At 41.6% G+C, this 17,009-nt stretch overlaps 1 protein-coding gene across 2 annotated transcripts in view; it reads left to right on the top strand.

The window, feature by feature from the left end:
* PRKG1 (protein kinase cGMP-dependent 1) overlaps positions 1-17,009 on the top strand; it is a 1,174,671-nt gene that overhangs the window by 758,455 nt on the left and 399,207 nt on the right. For both annotated transcript variants that reach the window (XM_026014785.2, XM_026014784.2), the window contains exon 4: positions 4,044-4,149. In XM_026014785.2, the coding sequence (XP_025870570.1) occupies positions 4,044-4,149 (106 nt within the window). The remainder of the gene's footprint in view (positions 1-4,043; positions 4,150-17,009) is intronic.

Genomic DNA, 17,009 nt, shown 5'->3' with positions numbered 1-17,009 from the left:
CTTGTTTCATGTACTTCTCGTGTGTCATGAAATATTTTTCTTAAATTTCAGCCATTTAAAAATAAAAAAACCCATTCATAGCTAGCCTGCCGTATAAAAACTGACCACGGGCCTGCTCTGGCACGGACGATAGTTTGTTGGCCTCTAGATCACACATTGTGGAAACGGGAGGGATGCATTTGTTTTCTATCCTTTACATCTAGCACCGGTGTGGGCTAGGTTGGTATAAAATAAATATGAGCTGAATAAATATTTGAGGTTGTGTTTTATACCCACACATCCTTTCTCAGTATTGGTCCAAAATTTGAATTGCGTGGTGGGTAGATTCCCCAATAGAATTGAAGCCAAGCCCAGGTTTGTGATCAAGGCCTATGTTGAAGGTGTTCTTGATGTGCTCCTGCAGGTCGAGATCTCGGAGGAATGGGAATTGGCCTGTTTTCCTCTGAGCTCAGTGTGGCCTGAAACTGAAGAAACGATCATTGTCTCAGCAGAGAATTTTAGATACATACTTGCACAAAAAGATCCATTCCCCACACCTACTATGCCTTCAGCCTTTGAGACTTAAGTGTTCAGCAAGCATAATCACAGTGAAAATCACAGGAACTTGCTCAAGTGCTTATTGCCTACAGAGATTAATACACCCCTTAAAAATCAAAGGTACATGGAAAATTAAAAAAAAAATTTTTTTTAATGGTCTGTAAGTTACGGAAGCGCCAGACTTCCACTCCAGCTGGCTGTTGAAGAAGGAAGGTGTTCATCACAACTCGAATATAACCACGTTCTCGAAAACAAGGCAAGGTGATTATTAGTCACGCTTGCCCACCTGTGAAATGCTGACTTGACTAATAGGTATGTTGGCTGACTACAGAGGAGGTTTGGGCATCTTGCCCAAGGTCATGGACAAATTTGCAATCTCCTCAAGCCATGTTCATTATCTTGCAAAATATCTGAAACCGTTTTTTACTTAGAGACCTTCCAATAGCCCATGTAAGTGGGAGTCAGAAGATAAAATGAAAACATTTGACTCTGTAAACTTAGAGCTAATGTTTTAATACATGGGTCATGAGTCCTGATGAATAAATTTAGATATTTTAATGTAACTTTAGAGTCTACCTAGGATTACTTTTGGGGGGGGGGGGTGAACTTTGTGTGCATAAATTATATTAACCGATACACCCGATGCTTATCAAATGGAAAGCTAATTTCTTCACTGGGGAGAAGTCCTAAGAAGCGAGACCTGGACTTTTCTCTGGGGGGAATGTACAAACTTACTTGAGGGAACCAGATCCAGGCATAGGAGAGATCATAACCAATATTGGTAACGTGCTACAGATAGTGACACGGGGCAGAGAGCTGGCCCAGCAGACGGGACGAGAGCCTGGCCTCCAAGGGTGAACTCGGACTGAAAAGGTTGCAGATAAGTTGGTCCCAACACATCAGCACATGCATGTGTCACACGCCCCTGACCCTCCTCAATGGACTCCGAGTACCATGGTCTCTGCTACTTCTCCTGTGAAACTGCACATAAGGGGTTACCAGGACCTTTTTTTTTTTTTTTTTGCTTCCCATCCTATTCCCACTCTGCCCTCTGGTCTTTACATGAATGTTATTTGGCAGTGGCCGTGTTGGTCTGCTTTCTGCTTGATTTGGGTGCCTCTGAATCCAACTTCTGCCCCTCCTCAATTAGTCTTTATCAGCTATCACTGATCATCTCTGTTTAAGAGCCTGTAATAGAAACCTTTACATATCGCCGTTGGGAGTACTCTCTGTGGCCTGCGGGGCACAGCCTTCACCTGTATGTGTGCTTGACTTCCCTTTGACATTCTGCTTTAAAAAAAAAAAAAAATTATGAGAGAGCCAGAGACACAGGCAGAGGGAGAAGCAGGCTCCTTGCAGGGAGCCCACGTGGGACTCGACCCTGGGACTCCAGGATGATGCCCTGGGCTGAAGGCAGATGCTAAACTGCTGAGCCACCCCGGGACCCTACCCCCTGCCCCGACATTCTGCTTCTAAGGAGTCCTTGGGGTTCAGTGCAGTATGTATATATTTAATAGTACAACTATCTTCATTGCCACTGTTGTTAGGACAAAATTGGTTGGTGTATCCTAAATCATCCTTTGGAGGAAGACTTTGTATACTGGAAATACCTAGGAACTACCTAGGAATGATGATGGATACAGAATTTTTTTTTTTTTTTTTGTCTTGTAAGCATTCAAAATCTTTATGGTATATTCTTAAGTTGTTTTTTTTTTCTTTTGTCTTTAAGATTCTAGTAGCTTTTTGTTGCTCATACGTGAATCCCTGCTTCCTCTGCCTGGCTTCAAGGCACCTGCAGCAATTATACAGTGACCCTGCAGGGTCTCGGCCTTTGGGGACTGTGGTATCCCTGCCTGGACTCCCCTCTCCCCCCAACCCCAGCCCCCTTCCAGCCCTGCTCTTGGGCTCTCCCCAACAGATTTCCCCCACCCCTCAAGCTCTCTCCTAGCTCAGCTCCTGTCCCTTTTAAAAGCCTCTCCTCCTTATGAATCTTCCTGAACTGGCAGTCCTTTGTGGTCCTGTCCTCCAGTCCTAGGGTTTGTCTCAAGTAAACAGGTGTTCTGGAAAGGAGCCTGGATTCCACAGAGGAACTAGAATGTGGCTGGAGCACATCTGTGCTCGTTTTTTAGGATAGTTCATTTTTTAAAAGATACTTGGAATGGAGCCATGCGTGCACCAGCCTTTGCTGCTTTGTTCATTTTCTCATTAACTGAACACTTTTTTTTTTTCCTCATCCAACAAAGAGCAGACCAAGGGGGAAGTCGTGTTCTAGTTTCTTAGCTTTGAAGAATTTTGCAAGGAAAAATTAGGGAACAGTCAAAGATAGGGGTTTACTCTAGAACGCCTAGTCCCTCCCTTCTCTTTCCCTCCACTGCTGTCACTCGTGGTCCCTCCCCGCATGGTGCACCTGCAGCCTAGTACTGTGTGCCCCTGTCCCGTACCCCCGTACCTCAATCCATTACATCCAGCGGGCTTAGTTGAGAGAATTGTCCTCTTCAGTCTTTCCATGTTTGGCTCATTAAACCGTAAACCGTCTCTACTAGCTTGTCTTGCACCAGCCCCTGCATAGTCTCCTTACCCTCTTCTCCGTGGGTACAGCCTGCCGATTGGCTTGCTTCATTTGTGTGCCCACTTAAAATGTTCTCTATTGTGAAAATCTGCAAAAAGACATAAAAATGGAGAACATAGTACAAGGAGCGTCTTGGGTGCCCATCACAGATTCAGTCACCGAGATTTTTGGTGTGTCCTTTGAAAACCTAAGCAGATCTTAAGTCATTGTTATAGATGCTATAGCATCTTTCCCCAAAACTTGTCTCTTAGTTGTGTGCTTAATAGATCAAGCGGTGGACTTCTGTGGTGCTCAGTTTCAACACTATTATTCCTTGTCAAAGACCGTGGTATGTAAGACTAGAAATTAAAATTCAACAAACATACCTAGTCTAACTTCACGGGACAACTTTGGGCACAGGTTACAGTTTGTAAAAAGGAGCCTCGTATAGAAATCCTTGGGCAATTATCATTTCTATTATATGGAATGCAGCCTGAAGCCTGAAGATGGAGTTTTCACCTCTACTTTTTACAATTAAAACAGGATCATTTAAGTCCTTAACACCATTCTGGGTAATTACTAAGGAGTGTTATTAATTGTGAATCGTTCATTTTCTCCGAATGACTTTTTTTTTTTTTTAATTCTACCGATAGTCTTGAAATTTAGTCTGATACTAAATTTGTTCAGTGGGTACTGAGGCATTCCCATCCCTTCAGGACAGAAGAGCACTGAGAATCTTCCTGTTAGGCAATAATACTAAGTGGAAAATTATGAACTACATCTCACCTGTAAGAATACCTGCCGCCTTCACGAAACAAGATAGCATGATGGTATCAGCTGTAGATGAAGGTTGATCATTTCCATACCTCTCCTGGATTCCTCACCTCTTCTGCATGATGTGGTTCACAGCTGAAATGGTCTAACTTATTTTTTCCCGTTTCCTTTTTCTCTTCTCCAGCTCTTGTAAATGTGAAACTCTGGGCCATCGATCGACAATGTTTCCAAACCATCATGATGAGGACGGGACTCATCAAGCATACCGAGTATATGGAATTCTTAAAAAGGTAGGATGCTCTCATTTCTTCTGCCGAGGGTGCTAATTGCCATTCAACCCTCTTCTTTGACTCACACCCCTCTTGGGCTGAATCTCCTACAAGTTTGTGGAAGCTCAAGGCTTTGGCCTGGCTTCTCTCTGTTTCTGGTACCCATTTCCATGGTAGAATCAAGTTCTGATTAAGTCAAAACTTGAGTGTTTCATTGAACATCCTCTTGTGGAGGAGCAAGGCTCAGAGAAACCAAGAATTTGCTCGAACAAAATGGGATGTCGAGTCCATCCCTCGCTATTTATCAGTTAATATGTCTGAGGTACCGCTTCTGACTGAATCCTCTCTTGGGTAAGACTCCATGTTAAAGGTCAGATCACGAAGATGGAAGAGTGCCAAGACCAAGCTCATTATCCTTTAATCCTGGGCTTAATGTCCCAAATTAAATTTGTTTTATGTCGCAGTTCTGAAATATCAAAAGCTTTTCTTGATAGCGTGTATTATCATAATTCAGTCTAGCATGGAAATTGGAATAAAAGAAACAGCTTTTCATTTCTTAAGATTACACTGATATTTCCTCAAATGCCTGCCTTTGTCTCTGAGCTTAAAGAAAATACATTATTTTATCATTAAAAAGAATATTGACAACTTTTTCCCCCTCCAATAAATATTTTGTATTTTTCTTTTGAAAATTGAACCATCCTTAAGTAGTGATATACACTAGTAGTTAAAAGGTAGTGTAGTGTCAGTTAAGGTCTCATTTTTCAGAGCTAGAATGTTAAATGGGCTTTTTCTCTATATACATATTTGTGTGTGTGTGTGTGTGTGTGTGTAGAAATGGTTTCATTGGAGCTAAAAAATCAAAATGCCCTCTTGTTTCATCATGACACACACCTGTTGCATTTTCTTACGCAGGTTTAAGCCTTGATTTTATGTAGTTAATTTATTTTCTGATTCATTGTTTATACATATTTTTCATTTCCACATTTTTTTCTTTAAATTCCTGCTTGAAGGGACAATAAAATCATAATTTGAGGTCAAGTAATAATAGCTATATTTTCATTTATCAGTAGGGGGTTGGGATTTTCCTGGAACGTGACTGGATGAAACATTTAGAAGTAGAAATGTCAATTGCTGTTTGGAGTTTAGTATAGTTTGCAAGGGAATTATTCAGGTGCTGTGCATGTATCCATGTTTGTGTATAGGTCTGCGTGTGTATGTGGATCTGTATGTTGGCATGTGTCTGAGGGAATAGAAAGAGAACAGAGAGCGATAGGCTGAAATAAAAAACTTAAAAATGCAAATTTAAAGTGCAAGTCACGGATTTCTTCAGATGCAGCCTAATAGCCAAAGATCCCAGCTGGTAACTGATAAAATTCTAGCCTGTAGGGCAGAGCCTGTTAGGTGTGTCATGTACCTAAGCGTTGGGCACTTGAGGTGTAGGTTTCAGCTTCCATAGTTTTGTTTTCTCCAGAAAGTGGAGTAAGCATCCACACGTGCTCCCATGACACACAGAAACCTTTCCAGAGCCCTAGTTGAGGCCATGACGTCTCACTGTGATCTAATTGAGCGTGCGTGTATTTCCAACGGAATTTTGGTAGTATTTTCAGAGCCATGTACATTTGTTGTTCTGCTCTGACAGTTCAAACCTTGAACAATAAAAGTTGGTTCTCCAGGATGTGGGAACATGCCTAGTTGGCCAGCTTAGAGCAGGTGAAGTCCAACTGGTTGAAGGGGATGTAGACATAGACTGTCACTGTCCCTCCGGCCACATCCTTTGTGAAGGCCGCACTGGGCTGGGAGCCTGGAGAGGTGACAAGGTGACAGCATGGCCTGGGGTCAGCCATCATCGTCCTAAATGAAGACTGTGGTTACCTGGTTCTCTCTAACCCTTCCATGGCTCCCAACTGCTCTTGAACTATGCACAGGCTCGTTGGCTGGACATCCAAGGAGCCCCCAAAGCCACTTGAGCCTGCTTGTCCAGCTTGGAGGCTTCTTGTCCTGGAAAACCCAAAAGTTCCCTGTGCTTAGCCAGTCCCTCAGCCCCTGTGCTTTAATAAAACTCACTGCCAATGTCCCTGCACCTTTATTTCTCTTCCATCAGTGTTCAAATTTTATTTTTATGATCCTACCAAAAGCTGCCCCTTGCATCACTAGTAACCTCATTCCACCAAGAAGTAACGTTTCCCTTGTGTGAACTTCATCTCTACCGTGTGTCTCAATTTTTATTTTACTACAACTTAACTGCTAAACTTACTTCTAGGCTGTAAACTTTTCTTAAGCATCTTGTTATTCTTTGGCACAAAACTGATTTTGTAGATAATTTATATACAGTAAGGAGGGCCCAGTGCATAGTTCTCAGGGCCCAAAGACAAGTGAAAATTCAGGGCTCCTTTTATCCAAAAATTAAATAAATCAATAAATGTATGGATGTTAGAAACGATAGAAATGTTAGAAATATCAAGACCATCACAGCATAGTGTTAAACCAAGCATAGGCATCTTCTAAGCTTGGGACCTGTACTGTTGCCTGAGTTGTACACTCATGAAGCTGAATGAGTAAATAAGATTCCCCTCTCCTTTACTTTTCCAAGCTAACTATACTTAATGCCCTTTATTTTGTAGGACCGTTAAGAGGTGTGTATAATAGTCCCAAATGAAATGATACTGTTAAAAACTTGAGCAAAATTAAGTAAAATCTTCTATCATAACTTAATAGTTTTTTTTTTGGGGGGGGAGGCACCCAGGTGGCTCAGTGGTTGAGTTTCTGCCTTCAGCTTAGGTCATGATCCCAGCGTCGTGGGATCAAGTCCCCCATGGGGATCCCCTCTGGGAGCCTACTTCTCCCTCTATCTCTCCCTCTTTCTGTGTGTCTCATGAATAAATTAATAAAATATTTTAAAAATAGATTTTAGGGCAGCCCCGGTGGCACAGTAGTTTAGCACCACCTGCAGCCTGGGGCATGATCCTGGAGACCCGGGATCGAGTCCCATGTCAGGCTCCCTGCATGGAGCCTGCTTTTCCCTCTGCCTGTGACTCTGCGCCTCTCTCTCTCTCTCTCTCATATAAATATATATATATATATAAATATATATATATATATATATAATAAAAAATTAGTTTTTATTTCCCTATTTTTGTCAAATTTGCTTATCACTCTTAAATTGTATAAAATTTTATGTAGTCAAGTCAATCAACTTTTCCTTTTATGGCTTCATGTGTAGAAAGGCTCTTTAAAAAAAAAATAATTTAGAGAGAAGCCAGGTGGACAAGGAGGGGCATAAAGAGAGACTCCTTTGTCTGCAGAGAGCCCAACATGGGCATGGATCCCTGGGACTCCAGGATCATGACCTGAGCTGAAGGCAGACACTTTAACTGAGCCACCCAGGTGGTGCTGCTAGAGAGACTCATTTTATGGTAATATATAAAAATATGGACTTAGTACTTTGACATTCTCCCTTTTTTTTTTGTTTTTGTTTTTTAGTTTTTAGATTTTACTTATTCATGAAAGACACGGGGACGGGGGGGGCAGAGACACAGGCAGAGGGAGAAGCAGGCTCCTTGTGAGGAGTCCAATGCGGGATTCGATCCCAGGGCCCTGGGATCACGCCCTGAGCCGAAGGCAGATGCTCAGCCGCTGAGCCACCCAGGCACCCCTTTGACATTCTCCTATAGCAACCTGAGTGGGGGGAGTGAGAAGGAGTGGTTTTCTCTAATGCGTTTGCTAAATCATTCATCTCCAGCTTTCTACCTTAGATACTTACACTTTACATTGTGTTAAGGAGTTAAAGCAATTGAGATACACCCAGAAAAATAACAAATCTGAAAAAACAATCTCCTGGCACTGCTCGTCTGTCTCCTCATGCCATGCTTCCTTGTTATTTTTCGAAACAGACAGTAGGTGTAGTGGGTGAGAAAACGCAACACACCAGGCATATACATGTTCTGCCAAAATGCATAGATTTTTCGTTATTATCGAAGTTGGTTTTTATTTTCACTCCAGTGCATTTACCCATGTCGTAGCTCCTGGTCATGTGGGTTGACCTCCTTTTCGCTATTGAATGCCACATCAAACTCTGATTCTGTCTCTTTAATCAACTTTGCCATTTCTCTCTTATGCCTCTTTGACATTCCCTGATGTAAACACAGATGTTCCTCTGCAGGCATAGCGCACACACATACACATGCACACAAATATTCAAGGGGCAGTGCTGCTAAGCAGGGCATGGTTGCTCTAGCTCCCGTGGTGATTTTTTGCCAGTTGTGAGCATTTGCATCCTCTTTGGCTACTGGAAAATGCTGCTTTATAAGATGGATTCTGAAAAATGAGCCAAATAGCTGCCAGAGTTAATTTGCGTTTCCTTTTTCTGAGCTGCTCTTGGCACTGGCATCTATCCCAAGGAGCCGCAAGATGCAGCTGTGTGGCCACTGGGTGGGCTTCTTGGAACTAGGATGACATTACAGCAATGATCGTGAACTTCTATTTATGTCCCTTGCCTCACTGACAAAGGAGAGATGAGGAACATTTGGAACTTAAGTGTGGACTTAGTGTGGACCCTGTTCTGGAAAACATGGTCTTCATTCGCGAAGGGATCTTTTGGTAACGCAGATGTGCTCATGCTCTCTTCCTGCACAAAGCCTTTCCATGGCTCCTGACCACCCCTAAGATAAAGCCTGGGTCTTGGAAGCTCCTGCCTTCCAGGGCTGCTTCTGGCCTTCACCGATTCCTATCATTCTCCTTGTTCTTCCTCATTCTCTCTGCTCCAACACAGGGCATTCTTTCGTCGCCTCCATGTCCATGTGAGCCACGGGGCCCTCACAGTGGAGCTCATTCCAAAAGATGCCTCTCGCTTTGAATGGATAGATTTCCCAGGGTGACCTGTTGTATGGAGCATAGAGTGTACCTGCTGGGGCAGGAAAAAAAATGAATCTGATCTCCCTCAAATAACTAGAAATCTCTGCTTTGTCCTCTTCACAGTTGAAAGAGACACTGATGGTATTAGCCACCAAGCTGCCCATGATGATCTCAATAAATAGAATATTTAAGCTTGGAGATTTTGAAAGTCTTGGACGTCTTGGTTCCTAGCAAACTTTCTAATCATAAAGAACATGGAGGTATTTTTCAGTTTTAAAAATACCAGTCATGTGGTTTGGATCTTGGGGCAGAAGTGGTGAGATCTCCTCCAGGAATTCCTAGTCAGTGGAAGCTGAGTGATAACAAAGCCCAAAGCTAATGGCCCCTGTGAGAGTCTTAGGGGCATCTATGTTCAATGAGTCCAGGTGATGAGTGGGCCTTCAGCAAATCTTACAGCTGCTTAGAGCATTTCCTGCTGCCACATTTGATGCAGCTGTGTCATTTATTCCTTATTTCCATCTCTGGAGAGTAAGCCTCAAATATGGTTTGTTCTTTTTCTTCTCTGAAACAATAATGCTTGTATACACATCTAATATATAATTGAATAAATATGCTACTTGCACGTGCGTTTTAGGAAAGTGATAACCACCCTACTCCAAAAGAGGATGTTGAATTGAGACCTCATGGCATCCTGTTTTTATCAGAATGACCTTTGCCACGAGGATAAATTCATTTTAGGTTGGCTCCATGACCTCTGTCTAGAGTCTATACCTAAACCAAAACTTCCCTGAAGCTTCTCTTTCATTATTTTATGTTTTTATCCCTGGCCACTAGTAGGGGCCTATGTAATGGCCTGTGTGGTCTGACACCTCAATGAGGATTAAAAAAAAATTAGGTTTACAAAAATGTAAGACCTAATGTAATCTAATCTCTGCACCTTTTTCAAGTGAAGCAACAGAGTCTTGAGCCAAAATGAGCTCACATTTAGTAAACCACAACCCAAGTTATGAATTCCCGTTCTGGGTGCCGTGCTGTACCTAGACTCGGGCTCCTGGTGTATATTCCAGTGGAAGCTCCTCACTATGGCAAACTTACTGTGGAGTAGTAGTTAGTAATATATATATTTTTTCTCTCCACAAAGGTAATTTCCTTATATAAGTAACTTGATACTTAGATTTTTTTTCTATATTCCACATGTTTTTACTCTTAATCTTAGTATAATGAGATTTCTAAAACCCTTGCAAACTTTCCTTCTCTGATCTAATTTGAAAACATAACTTTGTATTCTTATAACTCTATTCAACAGGTTACCTTGTTCTGAGATTTATATTCTATACTTTTACAAATATGTAGAATAATCAGGAAGATGTTCATTTAGAGTTCATAGAGTAGACTATAACGTGGTAAGGGATAGGAGAGGTCACTCATCTTGCCCATGAGACCAGTGAGCATTGAGTTTCCCAAAGTCATGTGGAAAGTTGATCATATAATTATGTAGCTCTGCTCCTAGGAGAATTGGAAATTCGGCTGCCCTGTAATGTCAAAGGTCTCCAGTTCAAAATCTCCAGGGTAAAATTGTCCACAATCTATACTAAACACATTTTCTAGTGTTTCATAATTCTTCTGGGATATTTGGGTTTCTTTTAACTTTTTTGTTGTTATTGTTGAAATATAGTTGACACACAGTAGTTTCAGTTATACAGCACTGATTCCACATCTCTAAGTTATGCTATACTCCCCACCTGCATAGCTACCATCTGTCCCCACACAACACTACTACGATATCCTGGACTATATATCCCTGTGCTCTAACCATCATTCCCATGACTTCTTCACTCCTCTAGAATGTTCTGCAACGCTCCTGCTAAAGTTGTCCAATTCTCCATATAAAAACTGCACACAGCTACACTTGCCATGTTAATTTTGAATGACAGATGTGGGGTGGGACCTGAAAATTCACATTTTTACAATAACAGCAAATATTTGTGTATGTGCCAAGCAGTGTTCAGAACACTTGATGCATCATTTAGTCCTTAACAAAAACGTATAAAGTGATAACATAATTTCCATTTTACTGATAAGAAAATGAGGTCAAAGAGTTAAAGTTCCTCAGCTAGTCATATGTAGAGCCAGTTGTCTCAGAACCAATACTCAGACTCTGCGCCATACTGTTTCCGGAACTGCAGGCTACTCAGACATCAGGTCTAGCCCATTCCTGGTCTTCTCAACAAACTGGTGTTGACTCCGCCCAGAGATTTGAGCAGTTGGTTGACTTTGTTGTTGGTGTACCTGGGTTTCCTCTTCACTGTGTTATTCTAACAGCACCCTTCCCCCAGAACCTCAGCAATCTTTTGTTTGCTCTCCCCATCCCCACCCCCACCTCAGGCCATGTTCTCAGAAATCAATGCTCAGCAACAGCATAAAGAGCTGTCACTTTGAACCCTGGTAAATAAAAGTGGTGTCCTAGAATTGCATAGGCTCAGTGGAGGAGCCTTCTGGTGTTGGGGAAAGCCACCACCTGTGCAGAAGCAGGCACCATCCTTTCTGAAAGGGATATTAAATGAGGCAGAGCTCAGGATCCTTGCCTCCTGGCATCAGATGTTCAGGCAGTGGTGATTCCAGCTTGGCTTCCTGTCTCCTGCCTGGAGTTCTCAAGCACGGGTGGTGGTCTTTAAGCAAGACCCATTCTTGCTTATGCTGTGTCCTGCGATCTCTTGAGGAACTGGGCTGTTTGGATATTTACTGAGAGTAGCTTTGGTAGACCTTAGCCTGAAGGAATCAAGATACTACTTTGGGGGCACAACGTCTATAAGGACAATAAGGTCATCTAATGAACTTGAGATATTCGTGGAACATCAACATCATGATCCCACTTCCCCCGGATTATTCTCCTATATTTTATAGAGAGAGATGGTAAAGGAAAGCTTCTATAGAAATGGTTTTAGGGATTTTAGGCTTTTTTTTTTTTTTTTTTTTTTTTTGCTTTAAAGAAGCTACAGACCTATTAAGCTCTTAAGCTTTGAGCTTTAATAGAACTTTTCTAGAAGATTGTGAAGCTTGCATTTGAATTTAGCTTGATACAGCTGGCATAGTTTAAATTTGAAGGGAAATAATGCAGGGGATAAAAGAGGCCCTTTGTCCCCCCCCCCCCCCCCCCGCCCGTTGGCCTGTTCAGTTCATGCTGTGGTAGCAGATCCACTCTCCTTAAAGATGACACCAGGGACGGATAAATGTACAAGTGGCCTTTCATTTTATGATGTCATTGAGCATTTGCACGGATGTCTCCATATTGATCCTTTTTTTTTTTTTTTAAAGGAACTGCAGGGGCACCTGGGTGGGCATTGTTGGTTAAGCATGATTCTGGATTCTTTTTTTTTTTTTTTTCTTTTGGCTCAGGTCATGAGATCGAGCCTTATGTCAGGCTCTGATGCTCTGAAGAATGGCATCTGCTTGAGAGTCTCCCTCTGTCCTTTCTCCTCATGCTCTTTCTCTCCAGCCTCTTTTTAAAAAGTGTGATCTATGATCTTTGCATATTACATATTGATAATAAAAATCCTACATGTGTCTTATATAGCACACTCACCTCCACATGTGTATATTTCTTCTAACCCTCACAAATAATAGGATACCAGATTATGGGGTTTGTGGCTAAAAATCTCCCATTGAAGTCAAACAGTGCACCTCCTACAGATCATCTTGCTTGGTCCTGGGGAAGATGAGGCTTCAGCCAAGAGACTTATCTTGGCTCTCCTGGAGTCTGGGCTGGCGGGCATGAATCCATGTGGAAATGGTTGGCTATCTTTCCATCCCCATGGCCCTAAGAATAGTTTCTCAACACCATGGGGGGTCTGCAGTCAAAGCAGCATGGGGACAGTTGGATACTACTCCATGTCATTGTAGGTTTGAACCTTTGAAGTCATTCCTCTAGCTAGGCTCCTTTAATTTCTGTATCTTTCACATTGAGCCTATGTTGGTGCTTCTGAGAGGGAGTCCTTTTTCCATAAGAGATGATTCTATAATGAATAGATTCAGAAGGATGCCACAAGCTACTAGAGAAATGAAGGTAGATTTCTGGCATCCCAGTCCCCTGGATTTCTCCACTTGATAGAGAAACCTACTTGCTTACAATTGGAGAGGAAGCCAAGAATCTGGAGTGGAGATGAAGAAATGCCATTGAGGGCAGATAAACATCGGGGTGACTTTGACAAAATGTCTTAGTTTATAATCCATCCCAGGTAGAGGAGAGAGCATCAGTTTGCTTAGAAAAAGCAAGATGTGGACTGTGCATCATGGGTCCTGTTTTTAGTTTGCTGTGGGTTTTGTTTTGTTTGGGCTTGGAATGGAGCTAGTCAGAATGTATTTACCAATAAGTTTTCCCAAGGTGGAGTCCTCAGCTTAGCATCTGGCTGTTATGCATTATGGGCATCTCAGAACCAGACTGTCCTGCATCTCTGCTTTGTGGAGAGTGCCAAGGAAAAGGGATGCCATCAGAGGGAGCACGTGGCTTGATGTTTTGAAATAGGGGCTGATTTGTGACTACTCCCCTACAGTGAGGGTGTTTGGATAGCAGCGAAGAAAACCAGGGAGAAAACAAAGTGGTCCATACCTGCTGCTGCTTTACGGACATCATGTCGCTGGATTCTGATGAGCTCCTTTGAGGGAGTTGGTGCTCTCTCCCTCTCTGATTTGAGGAGGAGACTGGAGTTTTGAAAATGACCACCGTTCCCACCATCAGTCAGCTAGATTCCAAATCAGACCCACTCCCAAAGTCCTTGTTCTTGTCATAACATGAGGCCAACTTCCTGAAAAGGGGTAATGTCAGAAATATCAAAGTGTCAGTATTTAGCCTTTATTTTCTCTAATAGAATAAATATACCAATTGATGATCCTGCAGAAAATTCATTGCGAGGATGAATGATGGTCCCCAAAATTGTTGCAAATGTATTTGACACATTTCAACCATTGTAGAAAGTTTCTCAGGGGTATGTGTATGAATATCCATCTACATATGGATCTTGAGGTTTTCTTAAAGACAGGAAGATTTCTTTTTTCTTAGAAATCTCCTAATGAGCCTGTCATTTTAAAATTTACTTTGTATGTCTACAAGAAGTAATGGCCTGTTTGTGCTGAAGCCTAGGACAATTCCAACTGAGAGTAGGACTTGAGTTTTCCTAGGCATCTACAGAGACTTTAAAGTGATACAGTACTTTTCAAGGGATTAAATGAATTTTATTTTCCCATTGGACTGCATGGGGTCAAGTAGGTAAACATTGTATTCCATGTTCGGGAAAAACTCTTTAAGTGCTCTGGTCTGTTGTGCAAACACAGACACATGAAAGTTGACTTGAAACGTGGATTTGCTTTATTTTTCTTTTTGAGAGACATAAAATCTACAAGTAGATCTAACACAAACATGGCCAAGATTTAGTGCAATAAAAGAAAATTTACAAATCAAGGACTTTAATTCTAGAGAATTCGGAGTTCTTAAACTTAATGGTAAAGTTTAGGTACAAACAATATATGATCAAAATGTTTTTTTCTTATTTAAACAAGTATATATTGCTATGTTAAAGATAGTCCTTTCAGACGCTTGTCACCCAAGGTGAAAAGTGTGCCGAGTATTTAGTAGCAGTGATTGAACCACTTGGCAAAATCAAGAGTTCTGTATATTGGACATGTAGAATTAGCTCAAATCAGGCTTTTTAAGCGTAAACACATAAAAACTAACTTTTTGTATTGGGTAAATCTGTGAAAATTAGAGTCTCCTCTAGAAAATATTTTTCGTTTATTTAGCCCAGCTTAAAGGTTTGTTGTTTGCCTTAACATGATCGCTCAGTCATCTTCACTCTGTTGACCCCAGCTCTGGTCTGCAGGATCCCCACAGTTGGTTAGTAGGGGTCTCCAGCCCTGAAACATCTTCTACTTCAGTGTGATGCTCTCTAACATAATTACGAGAGAGCATTTGTTGTGTTGTTTTGGTTTTCTAATTAAGCTTTCCGGAAGGACTTAATTCTTCATAGCTCTTGCCTGATTGTTCTGACATCTACGTATATGCTGGGCCACTTCAAATAGTTCTTTTTCCAGATCAGCTTTACGATGATCTCCTTCTACCACACTTTGGCATATCCTACTATTTTCTTAAAAAATAATCCAAATAATGAAAGGTTTTATTTCAGAAGTCTTTGTTCATTGTCGGTGGAGAGATAAAGATAACTTCATTTTATATATATATATATACATATATATATATGTATATATATATACACACACACACGCACATATAAAATTTTAAAAGATTTATTTATTCATGAGAGACACACACAGGCACAGAGACACAGGCAGAGGGAGAAGCAGGCTTCCTGAGGCGTCCCCAGTGTGGGACTCAATCCCGGGACTCCGGGGTCATCCCCTGAGCTGAAGGCAGACGCTCAACCACTGAGCCACCCAGGCGTCATGATAACATCACTTAAGACTAAGTTTCCACTGGAAAATAGGTTAGGGCATTGCTTTCCTTGTTTGTATTACATAAGGACATGCTGGGGAAGCCCTGGCTCACCCCAAAGGTAGCCCACTCCACTGGCTCTAGACTTCCATGGTCTTGCGCCTCGCTCTTTGTGAAGATCATCTGGCAGCCTTTTATCCTTACAGAAGAAGGTTCTTAAATTCAAAATAAGACAGAATTTTTCAAAGCAGGCTTTGGAATTAACAATTGTGCAGTAACACTGCAGAATAGACCTGGAGAACTTCAGAACTCTGTGGCTTTTTTTTTTTCTCCCCTGATCTTTTAGTCTGAGCCGTATGTTTGATGTATCTTACTCAAGCCCTGGACGTTTGCTATCCAGAAATTACAGCATCCATAAACCCTTTTAATACTAACTTTGTTGTCAAGTCCTCTCACATCTGTGTTTCCATCTACCATGCTACTTTGACTCACAAACCTGCCTATAGTCCTGTTCTGGTCTCACATGGCACATCTGTGGCTGCTACCAACACTTGTGAATTTGGTTTCTGCAGAGGTGAAGTTGAGTGAGGTAAAAATAGAGGTGGTATCTTGGGGTATCAAGAAAGAACGATGTGGTCTGGGAGAGTAAGTGGCCCTGTGGCTGGAATGGGATATTGGTGAAGGAGCCAGAGTTCAAACCAGGCAAGTCTTAATAGCCTCGCAAGCATGTAGGGGTGGATCTAGCGTTTATGTGCCGCCAGAGGTATCTGCTTCAGACAGAGAATATGGATGGACCACACTGAAATGTCACTTTAACTTAAATATCTTGAAACCCCAAGAAAAAGCCGTAACTTGAAGACCCCTGAAGTCAAGAATAAACTGCTAACCATTGAGATTTAAGAGCATCTTAATCATGAAAAATGAGGCATAGTTTCAAATAGGCATGGGCTCTCAATTGATTTAACTGTTACACATTAAAAACAAGATGTATGCTTCATGTTATTAAAGTTCTAAAAAATAGGGAAAAGAATTTGTCATGTTATTTTCCAAAGAGGTCTACTGTCAGCATTTGAGAATTTTACTCCCAGTTGAGAATTGTGCCTAATTTTGTTCACGATGCATGCATGGTTTTTAATGCTGCTATTAAGGTAACATCACACCCTTCTAGGTTATTTAATAGTAAGACTTAAAAAAAAAAATTTTTTTTCAGATTTTATTTATTTGAGAGAATGAGAGCGAGCAAGCAAGCATGAGTGCATGGGTAGGGGCAGAGGGAGAAGCAGACTTGATCCACAGACTCCTAGATCATGACCTGAGCTGAGGGCAATCACTTAACCAACTGAGCCACCCAGGGGCCCCCTCACTTTACACCTTTTACCAACAGAGCTGCTGGAAACCTTCTTCACCATGTTTTTTTGGTGAATGTTGGTCCTCATTACACTTGAGTGGAATAAAGTTTGATTCAAAGAGTATATATGACAGTGCCATATAATTTCCTTGTATTTCAACCAATTTTTACTCCCACCAACGATATGAAAACTTGTTCCAAATCCACACCAACATTTGGTACTTTTAAATCTTGTTA

The sequence above is a fragment of the Vulpes vulpes genome, chromosome 10, assembly GCF_048418805.1.
Source record: "Vulpes vulpes isolate BD-2025 chromosome 10, VulVul3, whole genome shotgun sequence".
NCBI lineage: Eukaryota > Metazoa > Chordata > Mammalia > Carnivora > Canidae > Vulpes > Vulpes vulpes.
Note: the sequence above shows the minus strand (reverse complement) of the source record. Positions and strands in the feature narration are given on the sequence as shown.